The sequence below is a fragment of the Meleagris gallopavo genome, chromosome 19 (genome assembly GCF_000146605.3).
Source record: "Meleagris gallopavo isolate NT-WF06-2002-E0010 breed Aviagen turkey brand Nicholas breeding stock chromosome 19, Turkey_5.1, whole genome shotgun sequence".
NCBI classification, from domain to species: Eukaryota; Metazoa; Chordata; class Aves; order Galliformes; family Phasianidae; genus Meleagris; species Meleagris gallopavo.
This window is the reverse complement of record NC_015029.2, coordinates 3,281,713-3,309,661: the sequence shown is the minus strand read 5'-3', so window position 1 is coordinate 3,309,661 and position 27,949 is coordinate 3,281,713. Positions and strand designations below refer to the sequence as shown.

The following is a 27,949-nucleotide window of genomic DNA, read 5'->3' as shown; positions in this document are numbered from 1 at the left end:
GCAGACCCTCAGAGATGCTCGCCCCGTTGCCTCGTGCTGGCCACGTTTCCCTCAGCAAAACAAGCCGTGTGCTTTGTTTCTTTGCTTTTTCCCTTTTTAAAAGGCCACTTTTCAATCCTTTGTGCTCTCCCTCCTTGGCATGCAGGGCCTCAAAGGGGAGGGAGCCCTCAGCCAAGCTCTCCATCACATGTCCCTTGTTTTGCTGTGTTATTTTTTCTCCACTGCTGCCCTTGCCAATGAAAGGACATTGTAGAGCTGCTGAGACTGGCAGGGGCTGGGACGCTGCCTGCCAATAGCCTCAGTGTCTGAAAGGGCTTAGGAAATATGAGCTCTAAATTAGATCCCAAATTTTCCTCTTTTTCTCTGCTAAAAGAGCCCAGTGGAGCCTCCCCAGCACCCCCTGCATGAGGGGCTTTACCCAGAGAGCATGGGGACACCAAGGGGACCTTCGGAGCACCCCCATGAGAGGAGGAGGCAAATGCTGGGCATCTGCTCTGGCTGTTCCCCCCTCCCTTCATGGCTTTACAATGCTCCCTTGGCAAGTGCCTTCACGTCCTCAGCTGCGATGCTGAGAGAGTGGGAGGGGAAGTGTGTGGCTGCCCGGAGGCAGTCGAGAGCTGCAAGGTGCCCAGAGCTTCCTTGGGGCTGTGGGATGCCCTGAACATCCTGAAGCCATGGAGTGCCTCAACCTCCATAGGGCTGTGGGGTGCTTAAAGCTTCCTGGGGCTCCAAAACATCCCTGAAAGGGCCCTGAAAGGTCCCTGTGGCTTTGCTGGAGGGAGGAAGGAGAACCTGCAGCCCTGAGTGTCAGCAGGGCGCATGGAGGGAGCAGGAGCTCTGCATGGTAGCCTTGGGCACCAGCATTCTACCTACTTTCTCAGTGGTACTTAAGAAACAGCAAAGGAAAATTCCACTTCCAGAGGCATCTGCTGTCATCTTTCTCAGGACTCAGGCTCCTGCTCTCTCCTCTCTCTGTGCCATGCAGCCAGCTCTGAAGCAGACTCTCTGCCAACCTAATGATTAGCCTTTCCGCTAATGACCCACGAACAGTGTCCAAAATAAATGAGCCCAACCTGCTCATCGTATTAGCCAAATGATTGTGAAGAAGGAGGAAATATCTGCAAAAAATTGCTTAGGCAGCTGGAATTTGGAAGTGTGATGGAGTCAGTGCTTGAAACATGGAGAGGGGCCTGGTGAGTTGTGTATCTCCAGAGCTGTTCCTCTCCTGGAGGGTGAGCCCTGTGTTTTTGGGGTGTTCCCGCTCCCTCCTTTGCTCACTGGGTTCCTGGGGTCATGGTACTGCTGAGCTCATGCTGGGTTGGTGCAACCTTCACCTTTTTGGGTTTATAAGATGGATGTCTCAGGGCTGGGGCTGTTTCTTTCAGCCTTCCTATAGCTGTGTTGCTTCCCTGTAGCTGTAATATAAGCCCTTATTGGCATTGAAGCTTGAGGAGATGCACACATGCAGCCTGGTGTTCCCCTCAGCCAGATGTTATTTGCTTTGCAGGTGAGGGGTTGCAGCATGGTGCAACTTATTCCATGTTCGGCTCATTCCCAAAGCTGAGAAGCTTTGCAGTTTTGTTTTTCTGACTGCACCAGAGTTTTCCTGTATTTTCGGGTTCCTTTCTGCTTTGCAAAGTTCTGGGGCTGTGGTTTCCCCTCCTGGAATGAGCAGCCACTTGCATGGTTTTGCTGCAGCAAGCTGAAGGCCTGACTTGCTGCTCAGCTAAGGAGATATCAGAGAGGGAATCTGGAAACATGGGAAAACCCTTTCCCATCCCTTCCACTTTGGCACAGCTCTTGTGTCAGGCAGCTGTTCTGGGTCTGGGTCAGGATTGCAGCTCATGCAAAAACCAATACCATGTCACCTTCAGGAGCTCTTTATATGTCCTTTAGCACTCTGGGCTGCCATGCAGACCTTTGCACAGGGCAGACTGGATGGGATGGATCATCATGCTGCCATGCCTGGGCTGAGGTGCTGGCAGCCATCCCTTCCCTTACTATCCATTCCGAGTGGTGCACAAGGAGGTGTGTGCAGCTGGGGAAAGCACTAATGGCTTCTTAACCTCCTGCAACGGTATGGGCTGGGAGATGGCATTTGTCTGGCCACAGAAATAGAAATGCATCCTACAGCAACATGTGGGGCTCTGGTTGGAGCAGCTGTAAAGGACCAATCATCTGCCACCTGTAAATAGGGAGTGTGGGTGCACAAAGGCTTTGCAACATCGTGGCCTGGTGCTGGTGGTGGGGAAGGGCTCTGGGGTATGAAAGCATTACCAGGTCAGCCCCAGGACTGGCCCTGCAGCCAGTGTTTAGTAGCAGAGAAAAATGTCCTTGTTGCCTTGTCCCCTGTCCAAGCAGGAGACCTGGCTGATGATGCTGAGGTCTTCCTGCTCTATCCGGCACCCAGCGTGCCCACCATATGCTCCCTGACATCAGCACTGCGCCTTGTCCTGTGGGCTCCTTCCGTTGTACGTAGGCTTAAATTGTGTCTTGGGCTTCTTTCTTCCTTTCCTAACCGGTAAGGGAATTGCTAATTGTATGGTTTTGTTCTGAGGAGTTTCAAATTGAAACGATTATCTGTGCTGGAGAACATCCTGACAGTGCAAAAACCTTCAGACAGGCAGTGGATAACCCATGGCTGATTGTGCTCGTCGATGCCTCTCTCTGCACTGACCCGTCCTGCAGAGCTGCCTCTGCTCTCCCTGCCTTGGCACCTGGTGCACATGGAGCTTCACCCCGAGAGGGCTCAGTGCCAGCTTCAAAGTCACTTCTGTAAGCAAGTTTGTCAGGTTTATGCTGACGTGGTTTTGCTGGTTTAGGACTGAAGGGTTGTTTTTGAGAGTGGAAATTGTTTTCTCAGTGCTTCAACCTCACATCCATGCATAACCCATCGATGGCACCAATACCCATTGAAATGCTCCAATGAGAGATGGATGTCCGTAGGGCTTTTCTGGATGAGGATTCCTTTCCCATAGCATCTCAGCGGCGGAATGGATATGGAGACATCATTAAATCCATCCCTGTGCCCCGAGCGGGATTAATAAACCCCTGTCACCGATGATGGATGTTCCCCTATCCTGTTCTGCACTGCTGCCCGGGCCCTGCGGGTGGATGGAGGTTTGGGGTTGGGCTGCAGCTGACCCAGGAGGACAGCACTGATAGTGAGAAACAGCATCACCTCCCAGCACGCTGACTGCAGCTCGAGCTCGCTCCTATTTCAGTGCAATTTTACACTGTTTGGACGGATTTAAATAAGCAGGTGGTTGGAAGAGATTGATTGAGATCTTCTCCCTCTAAATGTTTTGCCCCAGTGCTCCCTGCAGGTCTGTGTGTGTCCTTGTCCCACGGGATGGGCTGCGTGCAGCTGGCTGCTGCAGGATGTGCTCCTCCTTTCCTTGAGTGTGAAAGCCCCTGTGCAGCCCAGCCCTGCTCTGTGTGGGCATTAGCAGGGTGTAGCTTCACCTGCCGCTGCTCTTGGGACGGGCTCTCCTCTCCTCGTGCCGCCAGGGCTATTACAGTAAATTGCCAGATGCAATTGCTTGGCCATCTCATAGATTTGTATCTCAAGTGTCCTTTGGAAAGGGAGCCCTCAGGTGATGCTGGGAATGTTAAAATGATAAATCCACTCCTTCCCATTGCCCTTCTGCAGAACAGAAATTGTACCGGCGTGCGGGCAGCTCCGTGCCTGCTGCAGGGCAGGGCAGAGAGCAGCTGGGCCTTGTTGCTTGTCTGTTCCCTCAGCTGCTCCCCACAGCACTGTGCTCAGACCCCTCACAGCTCTGCTGCCTGTCTCTGGACACCCTGCAGGGCCTCTCTGCCTTCCTTGTGGTGCGGGACCCGACACCAAACACATCTGGTGCAGCCAGATGTGACAAAATAGGGGTTAATCCACCAGCGGTATGGAAGACCTTGAAATATTTAGAGCAGATGATAGAAAAGAGATTGTTCAGCATGCCCTGGGTTGGCACCACAGCATCCCATCCTGCTTCACCCACTGCCACGTGCCACCAGTGGCTGAATGGGCACTGCCTTCCTTCACAGGTGCTGCAGTCACACTGGTGACATCATGTCCAACTGGCCAGCAGCAGCAATATGCACGTGGGGCTGGGAGGGGGGGTACGAGCCTGTTATTATCCGTTTACCCAGATATCCCAGCTAATCAGCTTTCAGATGGGGAGAATTAATTGCTTTCATTCATAGTGTCGAGCAGGTTTAATTGAAATGAATCCTTTCCTCTTTTCAAATGGCCACTTCCTCAGAGGCTGCAGCCTGGAGCTCTGCCTGGCTGCCTGCTTGCAGCAGGGCTGGGCGACACAACCCCCAAATTGTCTCATTCTCCCCAGGAGTGCAGGGCAGTGTGCGCCGTGGAGTTGGGCGTGGAGCTCAGTGTGTGCCTGCTGCTCAAGGGGAGGTGATGGATGGATATGAGGTGGTTTTGCTGTGCTGTCCCCAAATTCTGGGCGCAGTGGGGACAAAGCTGTAGCAGCACAGTGCTGTGCTGGCAGCACAAGGCAGGCAGGCACAGAGCTGTCACCGTGTCCTCGAGCCACGCTGCTGCCTCTCCTCCTCCCCACTCTGCTGCTGTCTGTGCCCAGGCAGCGCTGGGCAGGCTGAAACCCAGCTTCCCTTAATTAAAGGTCTGTCTCCTCATCGCAAGGACGTGGCTGTAATTAGAGCTGGATGCAAAGACTGCTCTGCACTGCATGGGAGCACAAGTGACAGCTCGCCCTGGTGAGCGTCCCCTCAGGTGGCACTAGGAGGGACACAGCTGGGACGGGTGTCTCTGAGCTGCCCCTCCAGGTCCCTTCCTCCAAGCCGTGCTGCAGAACAAGTTTGCTTGCTGTGGGCTCAGAAATAGTAACAGGTTTGCAGATGGTGCTCTAAATCCAGACCTGTTGAGCAAATCACTGCTCAGCGCTCAGCCCGTCTGCAAATGCAAGCATCTCGATGCCTGCCCAGCTCCTGTAGCATCCCATAGGGGGAAGAGGCATGTAGGAACAGGGGAAAGGTGTGGGCAGAAGCTGTGATTTCTGTCTTGTCCTTTGCTGAGTTGCAGAGCACAGTCAGATGCTGTGGGTGCTGTGTGTGGGGTGTGTGTCCTGCTGCAGTGCCTGAGCTCCCAAGAAAGCAGCGGCGGTGCTTGGAGCAGAGCAGTGCTTTGTGCTGCCTCTGTTCAGAGTGATGCTCATTATGCTGAAATATTTGCACTTAAAGAAAACTGCCTGACCATATTTACACAATAGGCTGGATCGTTCCCAAAACAGCTGCCAGCTGTTGGCTCAGTCATAAACCTTTAACAAACCCCACGGGCAGTGAAGGGAGCTCGTTCTTTCTTTCCCTACGCACACAAAAGCATCAGCTCTCAGCTCTGTAAGTTTTCAAATGTCCATAAATAAACCGCAGAATCCTTCACAATCCTCCCATGTCTCATTGCTTTGTCCCATGTATGGGGAGAAGTGACAGCGTGCCTCAAGCAGTGCACCTGGAGGCAGTGGGGACACAAGGCACGGCGCTGGGCCAAGTGCAGGGCGCATCCCAGCTCCCCTTCCCCATTGCTGATGGATTTCTCAGGATACAAACAGCAGTGATCCTAAGAGGTCCTCCACTGCAACCCTGCTCTATGATGCTGAATTTTTCCCCCTTCTTTGCTACCTTCTCTGGATGAGTGTGCAGGAGCTGGCAGCCCCACCTAGCTGGCTGGCTAATTGAGCAGAAGAGCTGTTGTAACGTGCCACTCGCAGGCACTTGGAAGCTGGAGGCACAATGTGAGTTGTGTTAATGTTCCCTCATCCGGAGATGTGCATCTCTTATTAGATTAATTTTTTTTAATATATGCAGAATATACAGTGGGAACGGTATTAATTCGCACTAATGGTTGTGAGATCCAGCGAGAATTAACCGCGTTTTTTTTGTAAATGAGTGGGAAGTGGATAAACACAATTATTACAAAACAAAAAAGGCGCTGTTTGCAGCAGTGGTACATGGTACTCATTTATCTGACAAGTGTTCTTTACTTTTAATTATATTCCATCACTTGCTAGCAAATGCTCTGCTGGTAGATGCTGTAATAATCCGAGTTGTGCGAGGGCTCACTGCGGTGCGGGGTTTGGTTGGAGGGGTGGCAGTGTGAGTGGTAGGAGCTGCGAGCAGTGGGGATGCTGAGGTTTGGGTGGCCATGCAGAGGGGCTGGAAGCAGCCTGGGTTTGCTGCCTGGCTCCTAAAGGATGGGTGAGCTTGCCCACATCTCTCCTTCTCTGTTGCATCACTCTGGGCCACTTGCTGTGCCTGACGCCAGCGCTGCTTGGTGCATTGGGGTGAGGGCTGGTTTCTCTTTTCTGAAGCTCAAGGAGGGAAGGTTTGGATTGGATGTCTGGGGGAAGTTCTTCACAGAGAGAGTGGTAAGGTGCTGGAACAGACTGCACAGAGAGGCTGTGGGTGTTCCATCCCTGGAGGTGTTCAAGACCGAATTGGATGGGGCTCTGGGCAGCCTGGTCTAGTGCCAGATCCGGAGGTTGCTTGGCCCTGCCTGTGCCAGGGGAGTTGGAACTTGATGATTCTTGGGGTCTCTTCCAACTCAAGCCATTCTATGATTCTGTGATTCTCCATCAGGTGCCACAATGCAGTGTGGTTTTTTCGGGGGGAGAAGGCACATGCTTGGGCAGAAGCTGTGGGAGCAGCAGTTGAAGCTTGGGTGCAGTAAAATCACAGGATCGCAGAATGGCTTGGGCTGGAATCAGAATCACGGGATCACCGAGTCATTAAGGTTGGAAACGACCTCTAAGATCACCAAATCCAACCCCAAGCCACCCCACCACTCCTACTGACCACGTCCCTCAGTGCCACATCCCCATGGTTCTGGAACACCTCCAGGGACAGTGACCCCATCACTCCCTGGGCAGCTGTGCCACTGCATTATCGCTCTGTAAGAGAAGAAATGTTTCCTAATATCCAACCTGAACCTTAAAGCCCATCCAGTCCATACCCCTGCCGTGGGCTGAGTGCCAGCACAGGCCAGCTGAAGAGCAGAAAGCAGCACATCCTGACTGGCCCGTTATCCAGCTGCTCTGCCAGGGGCTGGGATGCGCCATGTGGTCACCCAGCAGCCCAGGACACAGAATGCTGGAAAAACCCCCCCGGACATCCCCTTAGCACAGGGGATGTGGTGGCCCTTCCTTTAAAAGCTTTCCCGTTGATCCTTAGCTCAAGTGGTTTTTTCCCCTCCGCTTTATAATCTGACTAAAACGCAATTCACCAAGCGGGTCGCAGTGAGCCGGGCGGGAGGAGCACGTGAGCATCACTCAGCAGGGAAAGGGCTGGGGTTGGGGAGCTCCCAGCCTTTGTGTTTCTCAGCGATTTGCTCAGTCTGCCTGCGTTAGAGAAACGCAAGATCTCATGCATTTTAAAATCTTCCCTCTCCGAGGGCAGGCCCCGGGTTAGCAGGTCAGCCCAGCTAGGTGAGCCGTTTAGAGCGCATTAAAACCACAATTTATGCAATCTGCACTCAAGTGTTAGGAAGAGCTGGCAATCAGGTGCTTAATAAAATCACCTACAGCCCTCCTCTTTTGGCTCGCTGGAAATAAATGCCTTTTTTACATGATAAAAATGGATTAGGAATCATTTGGAGTTGTTATCCGGGTGTGGGGCACGCAGGCGTGCGGTGCCATTGGGGCAGTGCTGGGGAGAGCATTGCAACTGCCAGCACTGGAACATCCCCCGTGTGCCTGAGCTGATTGGCAGCTCCACTCCTTCTTTTTGTTTCTGTTCCCGAATGGAACTGCAAAACAAAATTCAGTGTGGCTTGGAAAAAAAATAAAAAAAAATTATATGGAAATGTGACTTTTTTCTGACTCTTTTTTTTAATGTGGAAGAGTCAGAGATTTTAAAGTTATGGTTCCCACAGCAACTGTAACTCTCATCTCTTGTACCTCTGCGATGCTTTGCAGGACTGTGTGTGCTATTAGATTTATGCCCAATGTGCTTATGTACAGCATAGCAAGCAGCGTGCAAAGATGCATGGGCTGACAGAGCGATGCTGCGGGAACACCAGGGCCAGATCCTGCACTGACCTGTGCATGGAAACATGGAGTCACTGGGGGGGGGAAAGACCTCTGAGATCATCCAGTCCAGCTGTCCATCTACCACCAATATTCCCCATGCCCAATGATCACACCTCTGGGGGTGGTGACCCCACCACTCTCTGGGCAGCCTGTACCAGTGCATCACCACTCTTTCTGAGAAGAAATGTTTCCTAATATCCAAAGCGAGCCTCCCCTGGCACCAGTGGGACAGGGAGTTTCTGATCCCAGGCTGTTTGCACTGAGTTTGGGGGGACTGGGGGTCCTGATGGAGCACAAGCCTCTGCCTGGTGGAATGATGTTCACAGGGTCTCCATCCTGCAGTTTGCCATCACTTTGAGTTAAATTAATTAGAAATCTGTTAGTTCGAATTACAGCTCAGCAAAAAACCTGATGCAAGTGTTTGCTGCACCTGATCCTTGAAGCTGCTTTATTACAGCTTTGGGCCAGGAGAGGTTTGGGCATCCAGGTGTGAAGTCGGTCTGTGCTGCAGCATCCTCCTCGCTTTGGTGCATCTGCATTGAGCAAGAATGGGGTGAAAAGGCTGGATGAGACATGAGGTGCTGCATAACTCGTGATGAAACATAGGAAGGACAAAGTGAGGAGATCATAGAATCATAGAATGGCTTGGGTTGGAAGGGACTCAAGTTCCAACCCCCCTGTCAGAGGCAGGGCCACCAACTTCCAGATCTGGTACTAGAGCAGACTGCCCAGGGCTCCATCCAACCTGGTCTTGAAAACGTTCAGGGACAGATTGAAGGACCAGAAGGGGCTGTGGGGTCTTGTTGGACCTCAGGGCTTCCCTGGAGTCTTTTATTTCTCATTGGAGTAAAGCATAACTTTTCTGAACGCATCCAGCATTGGTATTAAAAAAAATAAAAATAAAAATTGGCAGTGATGGATAATCCACTGCAACCCGTGGTAAATTGTTCTAGTGTTTAATTACCTGTACTGCCTGAAAGGGAAGAAAGGAAAAACCACAGTGTGGAGAGCTCGGAAGGACTGCATGGCATCACTTGGCTCACAGCACAGCCCCTGTATGGGATCAAGAGTTGGTTTGGGGCAGTGCTTGGAGGGGCTCTCACTGTTGAAGGGGTGCTCAGCACTGTGGGTAAGTCCCACGGGAGCTCATTGCCCTGCAGTCAGCAGTTCTGCAGCCCACATCGTTTATAAAAGCAGAACCAGAGAGTGGTGCAGTCAACCATCCCTGGAGGTGTTCTGCACACGTGGAGATGTGGCACTGAGGGATGCGGTCGGTGGGCATGGTGGGGTGGGTTGGTGACTGGGATAGATGATCTTAGAGATCTGTTCCAACCTTAATGACTCTGTGACTTGGCAGGGTCTGCAGGTGGCTTCCCCCAGCAGCTTTCCTTTGGTGCTTACCATATAAATCTCACCCTTGCTGCTTTCCAGCTTCACCTGAGCCTTATTCCTGTGTTTGACCCCAAAGTTTTGCAGTGCTGCCCATGCCCTCTCCTCCCTCGTGCCACATCCTTAGCAGGACCAACCCCATTCCCCTCTTTGCTGTGCTCCCACCTCCACGGCTGTACACCTGGGATGTGTCCACGTCCCCACAGTGTCCGGGGGGTCACAGCTGCATGCAACCCGGGGCTCTGGGGAGAGCAGTGGGGAGGAAGGACATTACGCAGGAGAATATGCATGTTCACAGCTCACAGGATTAAAGGCCCATGTTCTTATCACTGCAGAACAGAGTATTATAAATCCAGCCTTAGCATACCAAATCCCCTCGCGGCTCGGCCATTGTTTGGGAATATTAAAAAGCTCTGAGACAGAAATAATCAGTTTCCGAATGACACATTGTCAAATAAAACATTTCTCATATTATCCCTTCCTTCCCCTTTCTCTCTCCCGTTCCCTCAGTTGGATAATTTAACATGAAAAATAGATTAAAATGAGGCTGGTTTGAATGCCTCCTAAGTTTGACTTTTCTTTCCCCGGGAAGCTCTCCCTGCGTGTGCACGGCGCTCCAACAAGCGGCTGTGATGCGGGGTCAGGGATGTGGGGAGAGCATGAAACTGAGCTGCTGCTGAATGCCAGGGATTGGCACAGCTCCTGGGCACGTGGACCTGACCCAGAGGCACCCAGCGTGCAGCAGGGCCGTGAGGCTGAGCGTGGGGCTGCGAGTGGTGTGGCAGAGCTCTGCTCCATCCCATGTGCAAACTGAATTGGGAAAGTCAAACTAAGCAATGTCATCCCAAATCCTCCAGCCAGGCTCCCATTAGTGTCAGTTAGTGGAGAGATGAGAAGGCAGAGGGCAGTGCAGCAGGATCCTCCTGCAGTACTGCCCGTTCTGCCCCAGGATGCCACCACCAGCACCATCCTCTGCATCCCCTGAGCTCCATCCCCAACACGCTCACTTCCCACGCCGCCTCTTTACAGATGATCCTCTCTCTGCACGGTGCAGTGCTTTGTATTGTGTACAGAAGAAATATTTGCACGTCTTCACACTGCTCTTGCATGCTCTGTAAAGTTCCCAGCTATGGCATTCTTTGTGCCAAACAGATGCCTGCCCTGCCCCAGCTGCTGTGTGTCACGCTGCAAAGCATCAATTGCTCACACCGCTCCTCATTTATGTGCTTTGCTCATGTGCCGTGGGGTAACATTGCTTTGGTGCTGCAGAGAGATGGAGGGGCCCAAGGTGGGGGAATGCACAGCTCCTGCTGTGTTTGTGTCAGCCTCCAGAGCAAGCAGGGCTGCCCCATGGGTGAGGAGGCCACTTCCATGGAGACACTGGTATGAAGGAAGTTTGTGCTTTTAGGTAATGATCTCTGATTTTGATGATAGAATCATAGAATCATGTAAGTTGGAAAAGATCTAAGGTCTTTTCTAAGATCACCATGTCCAACCCCAACCCACCCCCACCATGCACTCTGACCACATCCCTCAGTGCCACATACACACATCTCCAAGTGTGTTGAACGCTTCTAGGGATGGTGAACCTACTGCCTCCCTGCAGAGCTTGTTCCAATACCTGACCACGCTTTCTGAGATGAAATGTTTCCTAATATCCAACCCGAACCTCCCCAGCTTTCTTACCCTTCTCTGGACACTCCAGGGCCTCACTGTTCTTCTTGTAGTAAAAGGTCCAAAACCAAACACAGCATTTGAGATGCAGTCCCACCAGTGTCAATGCACAGGGACAATCACCTCCCTGTTCTGCTGGCTGCACTATTGCTGACAGGATGCCATTGGCTTTCTTGGCCACCTGGGCACGCTGCTGTCTCATTTAATTAGGAGGTGTGGGAAGAGACAGCTTGGCATTGAAGGTTGTGATCTGGCATAGGGTGTGTTGCACCCAAAAGGGTTGACATGGGGGGATGCACTCTGCTGCGAGGGTGACTCTGGCAAAGTATGTGAGCAAGAGGGTAGTCTTTAAATAATTCTGACACGATTGATGGGATCACAGTTGTTTTGGAGAGCTGAGGATTTGGGTGCAGGATGCAGCTGTGGGATGCTCCTCAGAGCAGCAGCATCCAGAGGAGCCATGCAGGGGCCCTGCTTCATGGCCTGCCAGTGCTGCTGGATGGCCTCATCCTCCACTTCTCAGGGGAGGAGGAGGGCTGGCTCTGGGAACGATGAGTGGCTTTGGTTCTCTGTGCCCTGGAGGGTGGCCGTTGGGTGGTGCCATTTGGTACATGGTTTTTTGCACAAAATGCTGCGTCTCTGCGGAGACTTTATGGCTCCCTTGTTGGTCGCTGGGTTGTTTTAATGAGTTTTTTATCTCCTAAGTAATGAGATGCGGATGGGAGATCCTTTCCCATCTCCTTGTGGAGGGCAAGCTGGCTTGGTATCCATGTTCATTGCCTGATAGGACCAAGAGGATGAGGAAAGAGTTCCTGGAGTGGGCAGAGCTGAGCTGGGGATGTCATTGGGGTGTTAAGGATCTCCTCCAGGACCCTGCCTGGAGCACAGGGTGTGCTGTGTTGATTAAAGGATTTTGTGGAAGAGGAGAGCGAGCGCTGGTGAATGCTGCTCCTCACCCATCCCTATGTCTGCTGACGTGTCTCCTTGCTGTCCCACAGGGTGGGCTGATCGCTCTGCTCCTGCTCCTCTTGGTCTTCACAGTGGCCCTGTACGCCCAGCGGCGCTGGCACAAGCGCCGCCGCATCCCGCAGAAGAGTGCCAGCACCGAGGCCACCCACGAGATCCACTACATCCCCTCGGTGCTGCTGGGCCCCCAGGCCCGAGAGAGCTTCCGCAACTCTCGCCTGCAGGCCCACAACTCGGTCATCGGCGTGCCCATCCGTGAGACCCCCATCCTGGATGACTACGAGGATGAGGAGGAGGAGGAGACGCCGCAGCGGGCAGAACCCAGCACCAGGGAGGATGAGTTTGGCAGCCAGGTGACGCGGACGCTGGAGAGCCTGGGCCGGGGCGGGGAGGAGAAGCCTGACTACGAGAAGAAAGGTGGGTGGCTGTTCTGCCTGCTCTTCCTCTCACCCTGTGCCCTGAGTGAGCTGTGTGGGGCTTCCTGAGGAGGGGGTCCTGGATCTGCTGTTTTGTCCTGAGCTTTCATCTTCCAGCTGATTGCATAAAACCATAGAATGGTTGGGTTGGAAGGGACCTTACAGCCCCCCCAAGCCCCATCCCTGCCCCTCAGCTCAGGCTACCTCCCCAGCTCTGGCTGCCAAAGCCCATCCACAGCCTTGGGCACCTCCAGGGATGGGCACCCACAGCTCTGAGCAGCAATGCTGGGGTCTCACCGCCCTCTGAGTTAAACATTTTTTCCTGACATCTCACTTAAATCTCTCCTCTTTTAGTTTAAAGTCCTTCCTCCTTGTCCTATCACTGTCCACCCTCATAAACAGCCGTTCCCCCTCCTGTTTATAAGCTCCCTTCAAGTGCTTGAAGGCTGCAATGAGGTCTCCCCAGAGCCTTCTCTTCTCCAGGCTGAACAGTTCCCGTATCTGGGATTGCCCCAGCCCACGTGCAGCACCTCACTCTTGGCCTTGTTGAGCCTCATTAGGTTCCTGTAGGGTCACTTTTCAGGCTGTCCATGTCCCTGTGGATGGCATCCCTTCCATTATATCAACTATTACACACCACTCCGCTTGGTGACACCAGCAAACTTGCTGAGGATGCCCTGTATCCCACTGTCTGTCTCATTGACTTCTGGAAGCACCCAGAAATGAGGAGTTGGCCAGGGAGCAGGAGGAGCATTTCCCCACCAAGGAGAGTTTCTCTTTTGCCTTGGGTTTGTGCAGAGTGTTGCACGAGGCAGAACTGTCAGTCCCACTACTCCAGCAGTGCTGATGAGCATTTGTTCCTATTCAATCTGTGCTCCAGGCTTCCAAGCAGCTTGGGGATGTGGGATCCCTGCTGACTTCTTTCTGTAGGTGAGCAGTGGCACATGGGCATCAATCAGGCTGGACTTTATTCTCTAGGTGGTAGAAATGCTCATTGCCTCGCTGTCAGGTAGTGCATCAATTCCAGCATAGAACATGTCAGTGGGGCCCTGCTGAGCAATGCTGCACCTCAGAGCTGCTCCACAACGCTGTGTTTTCCAGAGGCACCAAAACATTCCCTGTGTTTTATTCTGTGAGCCATCAGACAGTGATCCTGGAATTCTTAGGGTGCTGGGATGGGTTGGAGCTCAGGTCCCTTTGGGCTTCCCCCCCACGTAAGGCAGCGTGGTGCTGGGGTTGGGTGCAGCAGGACAGACAGACAGGGAGCTGTGTGCCACGGGCTCCTGCCTGGAGAAGAGTAGCGCTTTCCCCAGCGTGTCTGGACTAATGCACATTTGATTGCCTGCTTTTTTAAAGTCTGTCTCTGGGAAAGTGTATCGCCCACCTCTGCTTATTGAAATATCATTAGAAGCAGTTTGATGTAGTTAACCTGCAACGTGGTGAAATGCGTTGGAATAAACAAAAGCGAAGCGTGTTGGTGCTAATTGCTGAGAGACTGCAGCAGGAGTGGGGATGGGCACGGGGAGAGGGTTCTGCTTTCTGCTCACATCGTGCATCCATCCTTGGGAGCGTGTCCTGCTGCTGTGCTGTCCCCATTGGGTAGCAGAGATGGGGACAGGGACCCCAGAGCCTGGCTCCTAGAAAGCAACCCCACACACGTGGCATTGGAGGCTGCTCCTTACAGCTCTTTCCACCTTCCTCTTCCAGACAGCTGTTACAGCAGTGATGGTTATCATAGCTCCAACAACCCAGGGATCCTCCTGCTGTCCTCACGCACTGCTCGGAGCATCCCTGTTGGCGTCCTCCTTTGTGGCTCTCATCGGCTCGTGGGGTTAAGAGGTGCTCCCCCAACCCTCTGCACGGTGAGAGCGAACAAATGAAGGCCTTCATGTACTGTAACTGAGCTGCCTCTCTTATTCTTTCATATTCTCTTCTTTGTTTTGCTTTTCTATAAATTATTTAGAGTTGTGTGAGAGGGGGAGACAGCAGTAACTGCATTTCAGTGCTCTTCAAAACATAATAGTAAACAAGATCTAGGGCAGAATATTAAACTATCTCAGGGCTTCAGGAATTGGCAATAAAGTAATTCTTGTGCTGTATGCAGAAGACCCAAACCAGGGCTGTGGGCTGGGATAGGCTGCCCCAGGCCTGCTGCTATCCATACAGTGCTGAGTTCTCCCATCAGGACACCATCATGCATTACACCTGGACTTGAAGAGAGATTTAAGTGAGATGTCGGGAGGAAATGTTTTACTCAGAGGCCGGTGAGGTCCTGGAACTGCTGCCCAGAGCCATGGGTGCCATCCCTGGAGGTACCCAAGGCTGTGGAAGGGCCCTGGGCAGCCTGAGCTGAGGGGCAGGCAGCCCATGGCGGGGGTTGGGACTGGGTGATATTTAAATTCTCTTCCAACCCAACCTCTCTGTGGTGCTATTCATGTGCTTTGTACTCAGCCTTCCAGCTGCTTTGCACGTGCCTGGGAGCTGCACAAATTCAGGATGTGTCAGACGTACCATGGATGTGCTGCCTGCCAGGAGGCAGTGGGTGCAGTTGGGCTTCCCTGGGGATGTGCAGGTGGGACGTTGCAGATAACACGTGCCCAGCGATCCTCAGGGGGAAATCAGGGCTGTTGAGGCACAGTTTCACAGGTGGCTTTGAGATGGATGTGGCAAGGCAGTCCCAGCTGGGGCCTGGCCCGGGGCTGCGTTTGTATGGGTGCAGCAGGTTTGGCTGCGGAGCTGTGCCTGTGAGCCTGGCAGTGCCCAAGGGAGAAACTGCGTGTGGTGCGTAACGTGGTGATAAGACATCAGCTGGGACTTGTCAGCAAGCTCCAAATGCTATCATTGCTGGGGCTGTCACCAAAGACTCTTTCAAGTGTCAGTTCCCGACGTTAATTACCAGGGATGGCAAATGCAATGAAGATGGAGTGCCTCGGCTCGCCCTCACCTGCCTGCGCCGCTCACTTCTCCCACGTGCCGGGCAGTGATTGATTTGCAGGTGCTGGTGCTTCCCATCCATTGGGATTCCTGCACGCTGTGAGCTGCGGGCTCAGTTGCCCTTGCCACGCAGAGGAGTGCTGTGTTCCCTGTTGGATGGACAACTCTGTGATGTTACAGCCCTGCAGAATGAGTGGGGAGCAGCCGGTGGATCTGCAGCACAGATACCTGCTGTGCCATGTGTGGGTGCACCCAGTGCAAACACGCAGCACCAAATGTCCCCCTGCCTGCTCAGGCGATGCGCTGCAGCTGGCACAGTGCAAACAAACACGGGAGCAGTGTGCTGAATAATGACATCTAGCAACAGGCGTGTAGCAGTGATAAAGTTAATGAAATTACAGGTTCTGACCTGATACCAGGCTCTGCAGCGGGTTGATAAACAGCAGGGCAAAGATGAGATGTTTATTTCTCCCCAGCTGCAGCCTGTAATCTGGATGCACTGCGTGGGGACATTAACGTTATTGCTGTTATGCAAAATCATTTTTGATTTGGGGGGGGAAAAAAAGTAGAAAGAAAAATTCCCCCAACTGCCTGGAAAATGGAAAACTGACAGAATTAGAATTGCAGTAGGAGCACAAAGTGACCTCGTGACATTGCACAGAGCCCTGATGAATTTAGACAGAAGAAAAATCTAAGGCACTTTAGGAAGAGGGAAAGTAGTTTTTTTATTAACATATTAATATGAGAGAGAGAGAAGGCAATAGGCAGCTCTAATTAGCTGAAAGGAGGCCTGTGTGCTGGCATGGAAAGGGAGCTGTGTGGTCTCCCTGCAGTTTTGGGGTTGTCTCTGGCAATTTGAGGTTGAAACCAGGTGATCTTCGAGGTCTTTTCCAATCCAAGGCATTTATGATTCTGTGGATTAGAAAATCTCTTTGGGGTTTGTAGCTCGTGGATAGCATGTGTCCAAACCCACGTGTCCAAACCAGCCCCACGTGGATGAAGTACTCTGCAGTGAACAGCAGTGAATGAATGTGGATAGAGCCCAGCAAGTGTGGCTGTGGGGTTGTCCTGGATTCCCTGGGCCCTCCGTGGGGAGGGAAGCCAGTGATGGGCCACGGGGAGGAGCCTTTGCCCTACCAGGATCAGAGGCAGTGAGAGCCCAAGATCCTTCCTGGTGAAATCTGGGCAGTGCTGGCTGCCAGCAGTGCTGGTGCTCAGTGCCGTGATGGATCAGAGGTGTGGTCATGACACCATCCTGAACCTACAGCTCGTGGCCTTTCTTTTAACCTGCTGCAGTAACATGATAGATCTCCAAAGTTTCCCTTCCTTAATCCATGGAGACCCAATCCAGGGTGAGTGCTGTGGGGTCTTGGAGATGAGTGTAAAGACAGGGACTGAGCTGGAGGTGGTGCCCTGTGACGGGCAGGACCAGACATTGTCCTCCATGGTGCGGATTGCCCCGTGGTGCCCACCCCACCACCATAGGGCTGAGGGCTGGAGGTTTGCTCCTGCTGGCAGCTGTGAGGCCACGAGTCGTGGCTCTACCAGAGGCTTCCTGAGCCTTCAGTGAATAAAATGATGGCTTATCATTAGCTGGAGCTGGGAACAAAAGAGAATGGTACATCAGGCTGGCATCTGATGCGTCCTGGGGCTCAGTCTTCTTTTCAGTGACCTAATGGGATCGTGACCCTCTCTGTATTTGATCAGCTTTTCCCAGATCTAATCCCTGCGAGCTCCTTGCGTAATTTACAGAGACCTTTGACAAATGTACATTCACGCAGGCTGCGTGGCCATGGTGCAGAAGGTTTTCTGCACTCTGCTCATTCCTGGCTGCAAAAAGAACCGAACACTGCAAATTCCAGTTCTGAAAAACTCAACATGTATGGGACCCAACAGGGTAAGAAATGGATAGCAATTCAGGAGAGCATTTTGTCACGTGCTTAGCCAGCATCTCCTGTTATCAGAGCAATTAAGCATGTCTTTAAGTGCAGTGTGCTTAATTCCGATTGATTTGAGTGGATTGCTGAAGAGAAGTGGAGAGAATGGGCGACCCAGTTGCAGAGGTGGCAGTGGGTGTGCCACTGGATCTTTTGGCTTATTAGTGATGCCAGCTGTATCTTAACGCTAATTCGAAAATGCGTATACCTGACAGGGAAAAGCTTTGCTTTCCAGAGAGATAAACATAGTCGTAATTAATGTATTAATTGCCTTTTGAACCCTAAGGATGGCTGCCAGGCTGGAGTTCCAGGTTCATCCTTTCGCTAGGATTGGATCAGCCTCGAAGATGGGTTCTTCCCACCAGGGCTCACCCCAAGGAGAGCTGCATGGCTCCGTGTGCCTGTGTGCTCAGGGATGGGACAGCCCAGTGATAGCAGGCACCCAGGGTGGGATTCCTGACACAGTGCTGTTTTTCCACCCCTCCCTTTGCTGTTGCTCTATCCCACTGACTGATTTTATGAGACAGGGGAGGGGAGGAGCAGATGGAAGATCAGCTTCTTGATGGCACTGTGGGGAATGGAAGAGGAAAAGAGGTGTTTTAATATTCCAACACTTTGCTGAGCATCCCAGAGGGATGGTGGCTTCGTGACGTCTGTATCACAACGTTGTGACATCCCAAACCCATGGCTACCAAGTGCAAAGGGAAGGGCCCTCTGGGGCCAAATTTGGGTGACTTTTGGTCAACTCAGCTTGGAGTTATGTTGGTCTTATGGGGCTGTCTCAGCCCCTCAGTGCTGCTGGAGATGTCGTGACAGCTTTGTGTGCAGGAGCCCTGAATTCCCCAGGTGTCCAAAGTGCTTTTCATCCAGGCGAAATCACCAGCGCGCAGGAGATGAGCTGTGAAGTTCTGGCTGTCCAAGGAAAACAAGCCATCAGGAGCTATATTTCTATAAATGCCAGGCTCACGTTGTTCATCACTTTATGCATAACTATGAATGTTTGATAACGTGCTGCATTATTAAAGGCATAGCTGGGTTGTCGGCCAGTTGTTGACCAGGATAAGTTTCAAGAAGATTGTTTTTTCCTTGCCTGATGCAAAACATAAAAAGTAATGTGGTGGCTTTTTACTGTCTTTGAGACCTGAACATCCTCCCCTCTAGGGCTTTCCATGCTGGGTCTGCCCCATGGTGTGCTGTGTCTGCGTTGCTGGGAGCTGGAATCTGTCCCCAGTGCTGTTCTTCCATCTGTAACGTGGTGTTGGCATGGGAGAACCTGCCCTCAGCTCCTGAGATTGGGGTGAACAGGGAAAGAGGGCTGCAAGGAGGGAGGAAAACATGCAGTGTTCCCATTTCTGATGGAAATGAATAGGTGCTGGGGGCTCTCAGGCAGCCCCTGGGATGCTTTGTTTCGTTTGTATCACCCATACTGGGAGCAGTGGGTTTTCTCAGCCTCAGGATGTGAGTACATGGGCACTTAGTCACCTTGGTGTTCAGAATCGTAGAATGGTTTGGATTGGAAAGGACCTCAGATCACGTAGTTCTAACCCTGCTGCTGAGGGCAGGATTGCCAGCTGCTACTTCAGCCATCATGGCTCAGGTGCTTGGTGTGCTGGTGGTCACCCCAGCAATGGCTCTGGGCTTGGAAGGTGAGCTGCAGTGGCAGCCCCTGGTTCTGTTGCCGTGTCCCCTTCCTACCAGCCGTGCTTTTCATGGCCATGCCACATTTCCACCCGTGCCTGCTGCCCATGCCCTGAGATCCCCAGCGCTCCCCTGCCTCCTGCCCTGGAGCTGAGCTGGTGGCATCCTTGGGCAGCTGGGGATGAGCTTCATTTTGTCCTTGGTTTTGCATTAATTTAGGGAGCTGGAAGGAGGAAGGAGGGCTGCTGGAGTTCAGTGCTGTGTGCTCAGAGCTGTCAGTTCTCCCTCCTGCCATGCAACATTAACCTGGGCTGCTTCGTGTGCCCATTAGCACCAAATGGGGAAGCTTCCTCCAGAGTGTTTTTATTTAACTTTTCAATTATTTTATAACTTGAGGAGTATTAGCTGCTGCTGAGGGTCTGCCCATCTTCCTGCTCCTCTCTCTGCTCGTTGCATAAGCTAAAAAGTTATGGTGTCTCGTAAAATAGGTAAGTGAAGGGTTTTATTAGGCTGGAGACGTGGGAAGCAGAGCACCTGGTGGCCTGGATCTTTCGGTGCTGGGGCAGAGAGAGCTGGAGCAGGCTTGGAGGGGCAGCATCCTGTTTGCCAGGGGCTTTTCTTTGCTGTGATTCCATCAGGAGGAGAAATGGGCCAAGGGGATGAACGCTCTGTTAATGGCAGGGGAGGGCTGTGCTAGGAAAAAAGTCTTTGCCCCGTAGGAAGAGCTGAGGATTTCCTATGGAGAAGCCACCCCTGGGGAGGGATAGGCTGAGATGGTGGTTCTATAGCAGGCAGAGCTGGGGCTGTTGGACCGTGGCTTTGATCTTTCACAATGTGTTTATAATTATACTGCATTATCTTAATTACCAAAATGGAAAGTCAGGAGCGTGACGAAGGGAAGGGAAAGGCAGAAGGAAGAAATGCAGGGAAAGGAAGGGGTGACAAATAACTCACAGCCTGTGTCGATGGGGCTGCGATTGTGGTCGGAGCTGGAAGTGATGCTATTAATACCACGCTTATTCATTTCGTATAATAAAAATAAAAAATGGGAGCTCTTTGCAATTACCCAATTCCAAATGAAATTAACATTCCGTGGCATTTCCCAGTAAACGGTTAGTTTGCACACATGAGTGGAGGCAATTAGCTGGCAAGTGATTGAGCGCCGTGACTGGAGAGAGGATGAGGAGGGTCGGGGCATTGGGTGCTGGGGAGAGGGTGCATTTTTTCCTACAATCGAGGCGTTTTTAAAATCAGCCTCTCTCCTGTGCATCACAGGCTCCTACGAGCTCCTCCAGCTTTGGCTTTTCCAAAGGAGGAGCACTGAGATGAACCTCCAGACGTGTGTAGGGGTCACAGCTTTCCAGCAGGTAACTGCTGCTTCCAAACCCAAAGGGCTGTGGTGCTCCCCCGTGCCCACTGTGGGACCACGATGGGCAGCACTGCTCCCATCACCACACACATCCCCCCTCCCCAGGCTGTATTAACGACCGGCGGAGACTTTTCTCCAGATTTGCTGAACTGCTGAAAACTTGTGATTGTATCAGGACTCCTTCCTGCCTCGTACCAGATAAGGACAGTGCTGGCTCGGAGCCCGGAGCTGAGGGTGGCAGGGAGTGGGGTAGGGAAACATCAGCTCATGAATATATGAAGGAGGAAAGTACATTTGTTCGGTTTCCTTCAAAGGAGACATCTCGGTGGAAGTTTTATCTCTTCTTCTGCCTCCTTCCCCCTCCAATTTGCAATTACAATTAGTTTTTTTTTTTACGTATAAAAAATCTATTTTTATAGCAGGAGATTTATTAGTGGATATAATGATCTATTAATGTATGTTAATGTATATTAGGGAAAAGGAGATGTGTGCATCACAGGAGCTGCTCGGTCCCCTGAAATAAAACTCTGTGCTATCTGGCTGTGTTTTCTTTCCAATCAGTGTAGAGCTGTTGTACAAATCTCCCACCTTCATCACTAGGCTATGGCATAATTACCCAATTTTATGCTTGTAAAGCTCTCTGCTTCCTGGAGCTCAGTACCTTGAGGGTGGCACTGTTGAAAATCAGTCCACATCCCAGCTTCAGAACAAACACTGCTGCTTATTTCATGCTTCGAAAAACAACAAACACTTGTTATGTAGAGCTGGTGAGAAAGCAGGGTTTCCACCATGCAAAGAACTTCAGCATTGTGAAATTTGTGCCTATCCCAAAAAGAGTAGGAAGGTTGATTTTTTTAAATGCTTTGTGGAATAGAAGTCTCCAAAAGGTTGACACCAAACCATTAAAGTAAATGTGTGGAAACTCAAAGAGTTCATAGAATCATAGAATGGTCTGGGTTTAAAAGGACCATGATGATCATTTAGTCTCAACCCCCCTGCTATGGGTAGGGTTGCCAACCACCAGACCGGGCTGCCCAGTGCCTTGAGTTGGTTTGCACAGAGTAATTATGACAGTATTGAAGTGTTGTAGGGATCTGACACACACATACACAGTGCATGATGGCCATAAAGGTGCATTGGGATTTCAGAGTCAGCATTGCAGGAGAGCACCTTGCTCTGTGCATGGCAGAAGTGGGGGCTGTACTGGAAATAGCGGAGGCATTGGTGGGAGGGGAGGAGCTGCTCTTGGAGAGGAGTTAGCTCTGAGATGAGACTGCATCGCACACGCAGCCACAGGACCAGCAGAAATGCATGCAGAAATCAGAATGAATGAGGATGACAAAAAAAACCAAAACCTTCAACCTCAATTTCTAATTGCATCCGGACGTTTCTGTTTAATCCCTAATTGAGTTTGATGTGCTGCTGGGAAACATTGCGATCGCAGCATCGCGGTGCGTTCAGCTGTGCTGCTCTGGAGCTGCTCTGCACAGAGCATCCCAACCACGGGCAGTGCTGAGGAATCACTGCACTGTTTGCAGTCTCCCCAAAGCCTGAGATGAGGAGGACGCAGCTCTCCTGGTTTGCTGGAAGTCCCACAAGCACTGAAATGAGTTCTTCCACTTCTCACCCTGGCAGCAAAGGATTTTTATCCCCACATCGCTCGTACTGTTCTGTTGATGACTTTTTTTTTCTTGGTAATTTTTAAGCCAAACAACGTATTTCCCCGCTGCAATTTGTGCCAGCCAAAAAAAAAAAAAAGGAGAAATAAAGGCTATTGAGTGGAATTGTTTTGTGGGAGATGTGCAAACGAATAGGGGAGCCATAAGGAGAGCAAATCACTTTCAAAATAGCATATGGGGGTGGACAGGAAGGCGGCGTGCAGTGGGAACGCGTAATGTGCTTTACAAAGGTACGGCGACCTTCAGCTGTGTCCTCAAATCACTGACGGGGATGGAAACCTATTGGAGGTTGGGAGCCTCATGTTTCCTCTGCGAGCTTGGTGGGGGGGTGGCTCTGTGCTGCCAAGGCATTATTGGGTTGGGGTGAGATGGAGGTAGTGGTGGTGCCGTGCCAAGGCTGGGCTGGATCTCACCACCACCTCTGCTTGGCTTCAGGAACGCCCCACGTGGTGACGAAAATGTGAGCTCCATGGTTCCGATGAATTCATCTCCTTTACCTTGGAAACCAAGGCAGGAGGGAAGGCGATCTGTGAGGCTGTGCTGAATGAGAGGGCAATCGGCTTGTGGGCAAAGCTGCTTCCCAATAGGCTGATGCTGCCAATGTGAGGAGGGGATGGAGATGGGGATGGACAGTGGGAGTGAAGATGGGAAATGGGATAGGGATGGAGTAGGGAATGGAAAGCAGCAGAGCAGTGTTTAGCATTAATATCCCAGGGTAGTCCTGGGGCATTGCTCTGATGGAAGCTTTGCACTGCCCCATCATAGTGATGTTCTCATCCTTTTGTGAGCAACCAAGATCTCCCTGTGGACATGAATGCCGAGCCTGTGTCCGGATGTGACGTCTCCATTTGCAGTGTATGTGTGTGGTGGGTAGAAAAGCTGGGGGAGGTGGCTTGAGCTGGGTGTTGTCTCCTGTGATGGACATCCCCAGACTCAGGAGCATCCTACCGGCCCCAGTGAGCACTGTGTCTCCTCACACTGCTGTACATGGGTGTGTTTTCCCTCCCTTTGGTTGTGGTTGGCAGTTCCTGAAAGGTCTTCCCCAAGTCCTAACCCCTGGTGCTCCTCCAGTTCATCCAGACTACCTTCCGTTTGTCTGTGAGGGTTTTGTCCTGGTTCTGCCCTACTGGCTGGGTCACACTCCACTTGCTGAGACCACAATGACATGGGGGATTGCATTTTCTTGCATTGCTCCAAACCTCAGAGCTTTGGGGCAGGCAAGCCAAGGCTACACTGGCGCACTGGAGCTGTGCTGAGTGGTCAGCTGCTGGGCTTTCTCTCTTATTCCTGTCTGTTGAGTAGTATCACAACAGCTGCTGATTGCTCTGACTGTCTCCCCATAGAGATGAGGCTTCTCTGCTCCATGGGCAAGCAAGGAACATACAAGGGCTGTGACCACACTGCTCTTCCTTGGGAACTGCAAATACGTCCTCCCCAGCTCTGGTTGGTGCCATCCCCATTTTACTTGCACATGTGCTGCATTGCACAGCCCTGGGTTCACACAGATTGCTGTCTGTTGGCTTAATGCTCCTCTGCACAGCTGCTGAAGGAGAGACCTAGGCAGGACACCCAGGGAGATGCAGCCAGGCTCCTGCAGTGGGCCCAGGAAAGCCCCATGAGGTTCAACAAATGCTGGCTGATGGCAATCCCCACTACCAGTACAGACTGGGGGATGAAGGGAGGCACAGCCCTGCCTCCTAGAAGGAGAAAATATTTAAATCAGATAGAAAAAGTTTTTTGTGATAAGAGTAGTGAAGCACTGGCACAGGTTGCCCTGAGAGGTGTTGGATGCCATCTCCGGAGACATTCAAGGTCAGGCTGGACAGGGCTCTGAGCACTTGGTCAACCGTAGGTATCCCTGGTCATTGCAAGGGATTTGGACCAGATGACCTTGAAAGGTTCCTTCCAACTCAAATAATTCTATGCTGATATGATCCTGTGAGATCATGGGCTCCGTTGTTCCCATGCAGCCCCACAAGAGATGATGGGCTGTGTGCTGTCAGCATGGCACTGTGCTCCTGTGAGACCCTTCCATGCTCTTGAATTCCCCAGTGATGAGTCTGAGGGGGATCCTGACTGCAGAGTCGTATGCTGCTTGCCCTACATCTTGAATTTGAAAAGTCTCCTGTTGAAGGGTGTTGGACTTTGATTTGTGATGCCTGGGGGGATCTGGCGCTGAACAGTTGCAGCATGCAGTGTGCATAGTCCCTGATGCTGCCCTCTCTCCAGAGCTCTCCTGAAATATTTCCTATCTCCAGCACTCACTGGGCAGTGATTTTGATCCTTTCCTCTCTGTGCTGCTGGATTTGTGCAGCACCCTCCTCGTGTGCCTGCAGGTTGAGGTTCTGGGGTTCCTGCACGGACAGGGAGCAGCAGCTGCTCTGCTCTGCTCTATCCCTATGCAATGGCCCTGGTGGATTTTCAGCACCTTTTTCAGCATCCTGGGATGGGGAGGGCACGGCTGTGGGTGCTGGGAGACCCTGCTGCCTGTCTGCAGGAATGTAAGGTAGGAGTCTTCCCCACCAGCCTTGACACCCTTCCTGCTCCCTTCCCCTCCCACCCTCAGCACTTGGGGAGGAGGAGAGGAGCGGGGGGCTCTTTGTGCTGGCACTGACGGTCAGGGCTCTCCTTCCTCGTTGGTTTCAGAGCCTTTTCCATCCCTTCATTTAAGCTCATGTAGGGTTACAAGCTCCCCATCCTGCATGCCCCTCTCCCTGTTCTGCACTGGTGCATCTCTGCATGTGGTGCATAGGGAATCCCTACGGCCCCGAATGGGCACAGATGTGCTGTGGGCAGGGGGAGCTCCGGGAGCTGATCTGAGGCTCTAGGACTCTTCTGATGGAGGCAGAGGTCACGCTCCACTAATGAGTTTATTCAAGTTGCTGACAGAGGCCAAGCTATTTGTTAAACCTGGGTGACCTCTAGAAGGCAGGCCTTTTGATCCCAAATTTCAACTTTGCCATTTGCAAACATATTCTTTGCTTCTGCCTGCTGTGTGGGCGGGCAACGGGTTTCATAGGGCAGTTCTGTTTGGAGTTATTTTTTTGGCATTACTGGATGATGGGGCAGAACCAGCTCTCACCTGACCCTCCCCTGGTGCAGCTCCATGCTGTCCCCTTGGGCTCTGTTGCTGTCACCAGAGATCAGAGATCAGCACTGCCCCTCTGCTCCCTGTGAAGGGCTGCAGAATGCCATGAGGGGCTGCAGAATGCCATGATGGGCTGTAGGATGCCACGAAGAGCTGTAAGATGCCACGAAGAGCTGTAGGATGCCATGAAGAGCTGTAGGATGCCATGAGGGGCTGTAAGATTCCACAAAGAGCTGTAGGATGCCATGATGGGCTGGAGGATGCCATGATGGGCTGCAAGATGCCATGATGGGCTGCAGAATGCCATGAGGGGCTGCAGGTTGCTATGAGGGCTGCAGGATGCCAAGAGGGACTGCAGGATGTCGTGATGGGCTGCAGGATGCCATGAGGGGCTGCAGGTTGCTATGAGGGCTGCAGGATGCCATGATGGGCTGCAGGATGCCATGAGGGGCTGCAGATTGCTATGAGGGCTGCAGGATGCCATGAGAGGCTGCAGGTTGCTATGAGGGCTGCAGGATGCCATGAGGGGCTTCAGGATGCCATGATGCCTCACCGCAGCCTCCTGTTCCCCTGGCCAAACCAACCCAGGCACTTCAGCCGCTCCTCACACCTCTTCCCCTCCAAACCGTTCTAACTGCTCTCCCTTTGCTGGCGTTGCAGCTCCCGAAGTGACTCAGGAGACGGTGGAGTCCCTGATGCAGAAGTTCAAGGAGAGTTTCCGCACCAACACTCCCATCGAGATCGGGCAGCTCCAGCCCGCGCTGCGCAGCACTTCTGTGGGGAGACGCAAACGCCGGAGCCGACCCCGAGGTAGGATGGTGCTGGGATGTGGCCATGGGTGTGGGGTTGGCCATGGACAAGGGCACGGCAGAGCAGGGAGCCGTGCGTGGGGATGGAGCTCTTCTTCTGGGGTGGTGAGCAGATGCGTCTGCCCAGCGCTCTGTGGGAAGCTGGGCAGGAAATACTATGCTTTCTGTTTACTGTTGGGTTTGTTTTTCATTTATTTATGAGTCTGAAATGTGATCTTTTATTCTGGATACATTTTGCTGCGATACAGGCCTGGAGAGGGCTTTTTTTTTTCTTCTTCTTTATAGCTCTGTCCATAAATTATTCACTCAGTGTGAAGAAAATGTTCTGACTCTTTAACTGGTTTAAATTATTTGGTATGTTTTCTAGTCGTTATTCAAATCCATGTAGCTGGATTTTAGTGTGGCCAAGGGGGGAAGCTTTGGGGTCCACAGTGACTGCCTGCTGAAATTTCCCTGATTTCTTGCTCCAAATTCTTTGTTGTTGTTGTTGTTGTTTATGTTTTTATTTCGCTTTAAACCACGCGTAAGCAAGAGGCTTTTGGTCACTAATAGAACAACTGTATTAATCCTTTCAGCTGAACCTGGGAAGAGGCTTGATGCCTGCTGCTGGAGCACAGCCATGAGCCACTGCCAGCGTGGTGCCCCAGCACCCATCCCTGGGGGATGTCTCCTCCATCTCAGCTGATGGGGAGCACTGATCTGGTGCTCCTCTCTACAAACCCTGTGCTCCGTGTCCACTTGTGCCGCAGGGTGTGGGAGGATGTCCTCCCAATGGTCTCCAGGGCAGGAAGAGGCTTTTTGAATGTGCTCCAGATGGTCCCCAAGGCTGAAAGATGTCTTCTGGGCATCCTCCAGAAGGTTCTTAACAGCCCAAAGGCAGGAGGAGGCCTTCTGAAAGTCCTCTAGAAGATCCCCAGGAGGTCCTTATGGTGGGAGGACATCTTCTACACATCCTCCAAATGGTCCTCAGGGCAAGTGGAGGCCTTCTGAATGTCCTCCAGGTGTTCTCCAAGAACACCAGAGCAAAAGGAGGTCTTCTTGAATGTACTCCAGAAAGTCCTTAGTGCAGGAGAAGGCCTTCTGAACGTCCTCTAGAAGGTCCCCAAAGCCCCAGGACAGGAGGAGGTCTTTTGAACATCTTCTAGAAGGTTCCAGGGGGCACGTTTGAGTGAGACCCATGCTGTAAAAAAGCATGCAAACCAAGGCAGCTCCAGCAAAGAGCTCCCCATGGTCCCAAGCTCTCCTTTTTCTCCTGTTCCTGTTCTTCTCCGCCCTGAGGGCCGAGCCTGGGCACTGCTCTGTGCTGGGAGTGTGGGTTTTACAGCCCACATTTAATTGTCCCTGCGGCGGCGAGTGGTTGGAGTGCTCCCGAGCATTAAGGTTAAATGATGATATCACAACTTACGATGTTTGCATTTTACATCCAATTGCAAACACAAACCCTTCGCCTCATTAATCCTTTGCAATCCTTTTTTTTTCTTTTTCCTTCCTCCCTCTAAATGAAATTGTCCGTTTGGGATGCATTTGTTTCCCTCTAACAGCCACATGACAGTTCTGCTGATGGAGTTTGCATCCAACTTTGTTACTGGGTAGTGACAAGTTGGCCTGACGGATGCGTGTGTGTAATTATTTTCTTGCGGTTCGATTTAATTAATGCTTAACCTCATCAGAGTCCTACAGCTGGAGGGCTCTCTCTGCAAGAACTGCTTGCAGCCAAAGGATTTTCTCCTTTGCAGAAAGGCTCCAAAAGGTCCCTGAGTGCATCACGGCAAGAAGGGAGGACCGAACCAAACCGCAGCAGAAAACAAACAGTCCCAAACCTCCGCCCTACAAAAGCAAATCTCAGCTAAGCTCTTCCTTGCTACATGTCCCCACACTAAGTGCATTTAAGCTGCTGCCTATTGCTTGTCATTAAATCTGACTCTGCGCTAAGTGTTTCTAACAGCTCTGGGAAAGGTCATATTTTGCCGAGAAGATGTGCTTTTATAAA

General features: G+C 51.9%; 1 protein-coding gene across 1 annotated transcript in view; it reads left to right on the top strand.

Annotated features, from left to right (window-relative positions):
* The window catches only part of ASTN2 (astrotactin 2), a 226,636-nt gene that overhangs the window by 7,010 nt on the left and 191,677 nt on the right, over nt 1-27,949 (top strand). Inside the window, 2 exon segments of the mRNA XM_031556166.1 lie at nt 12,122-12,506; nt 25,811-25,960. Of these exon segments, the coding sequence (XP_031412026.1) occupies nt 12,122-12,506; nt 25,811-25,960 (535 nt within the window).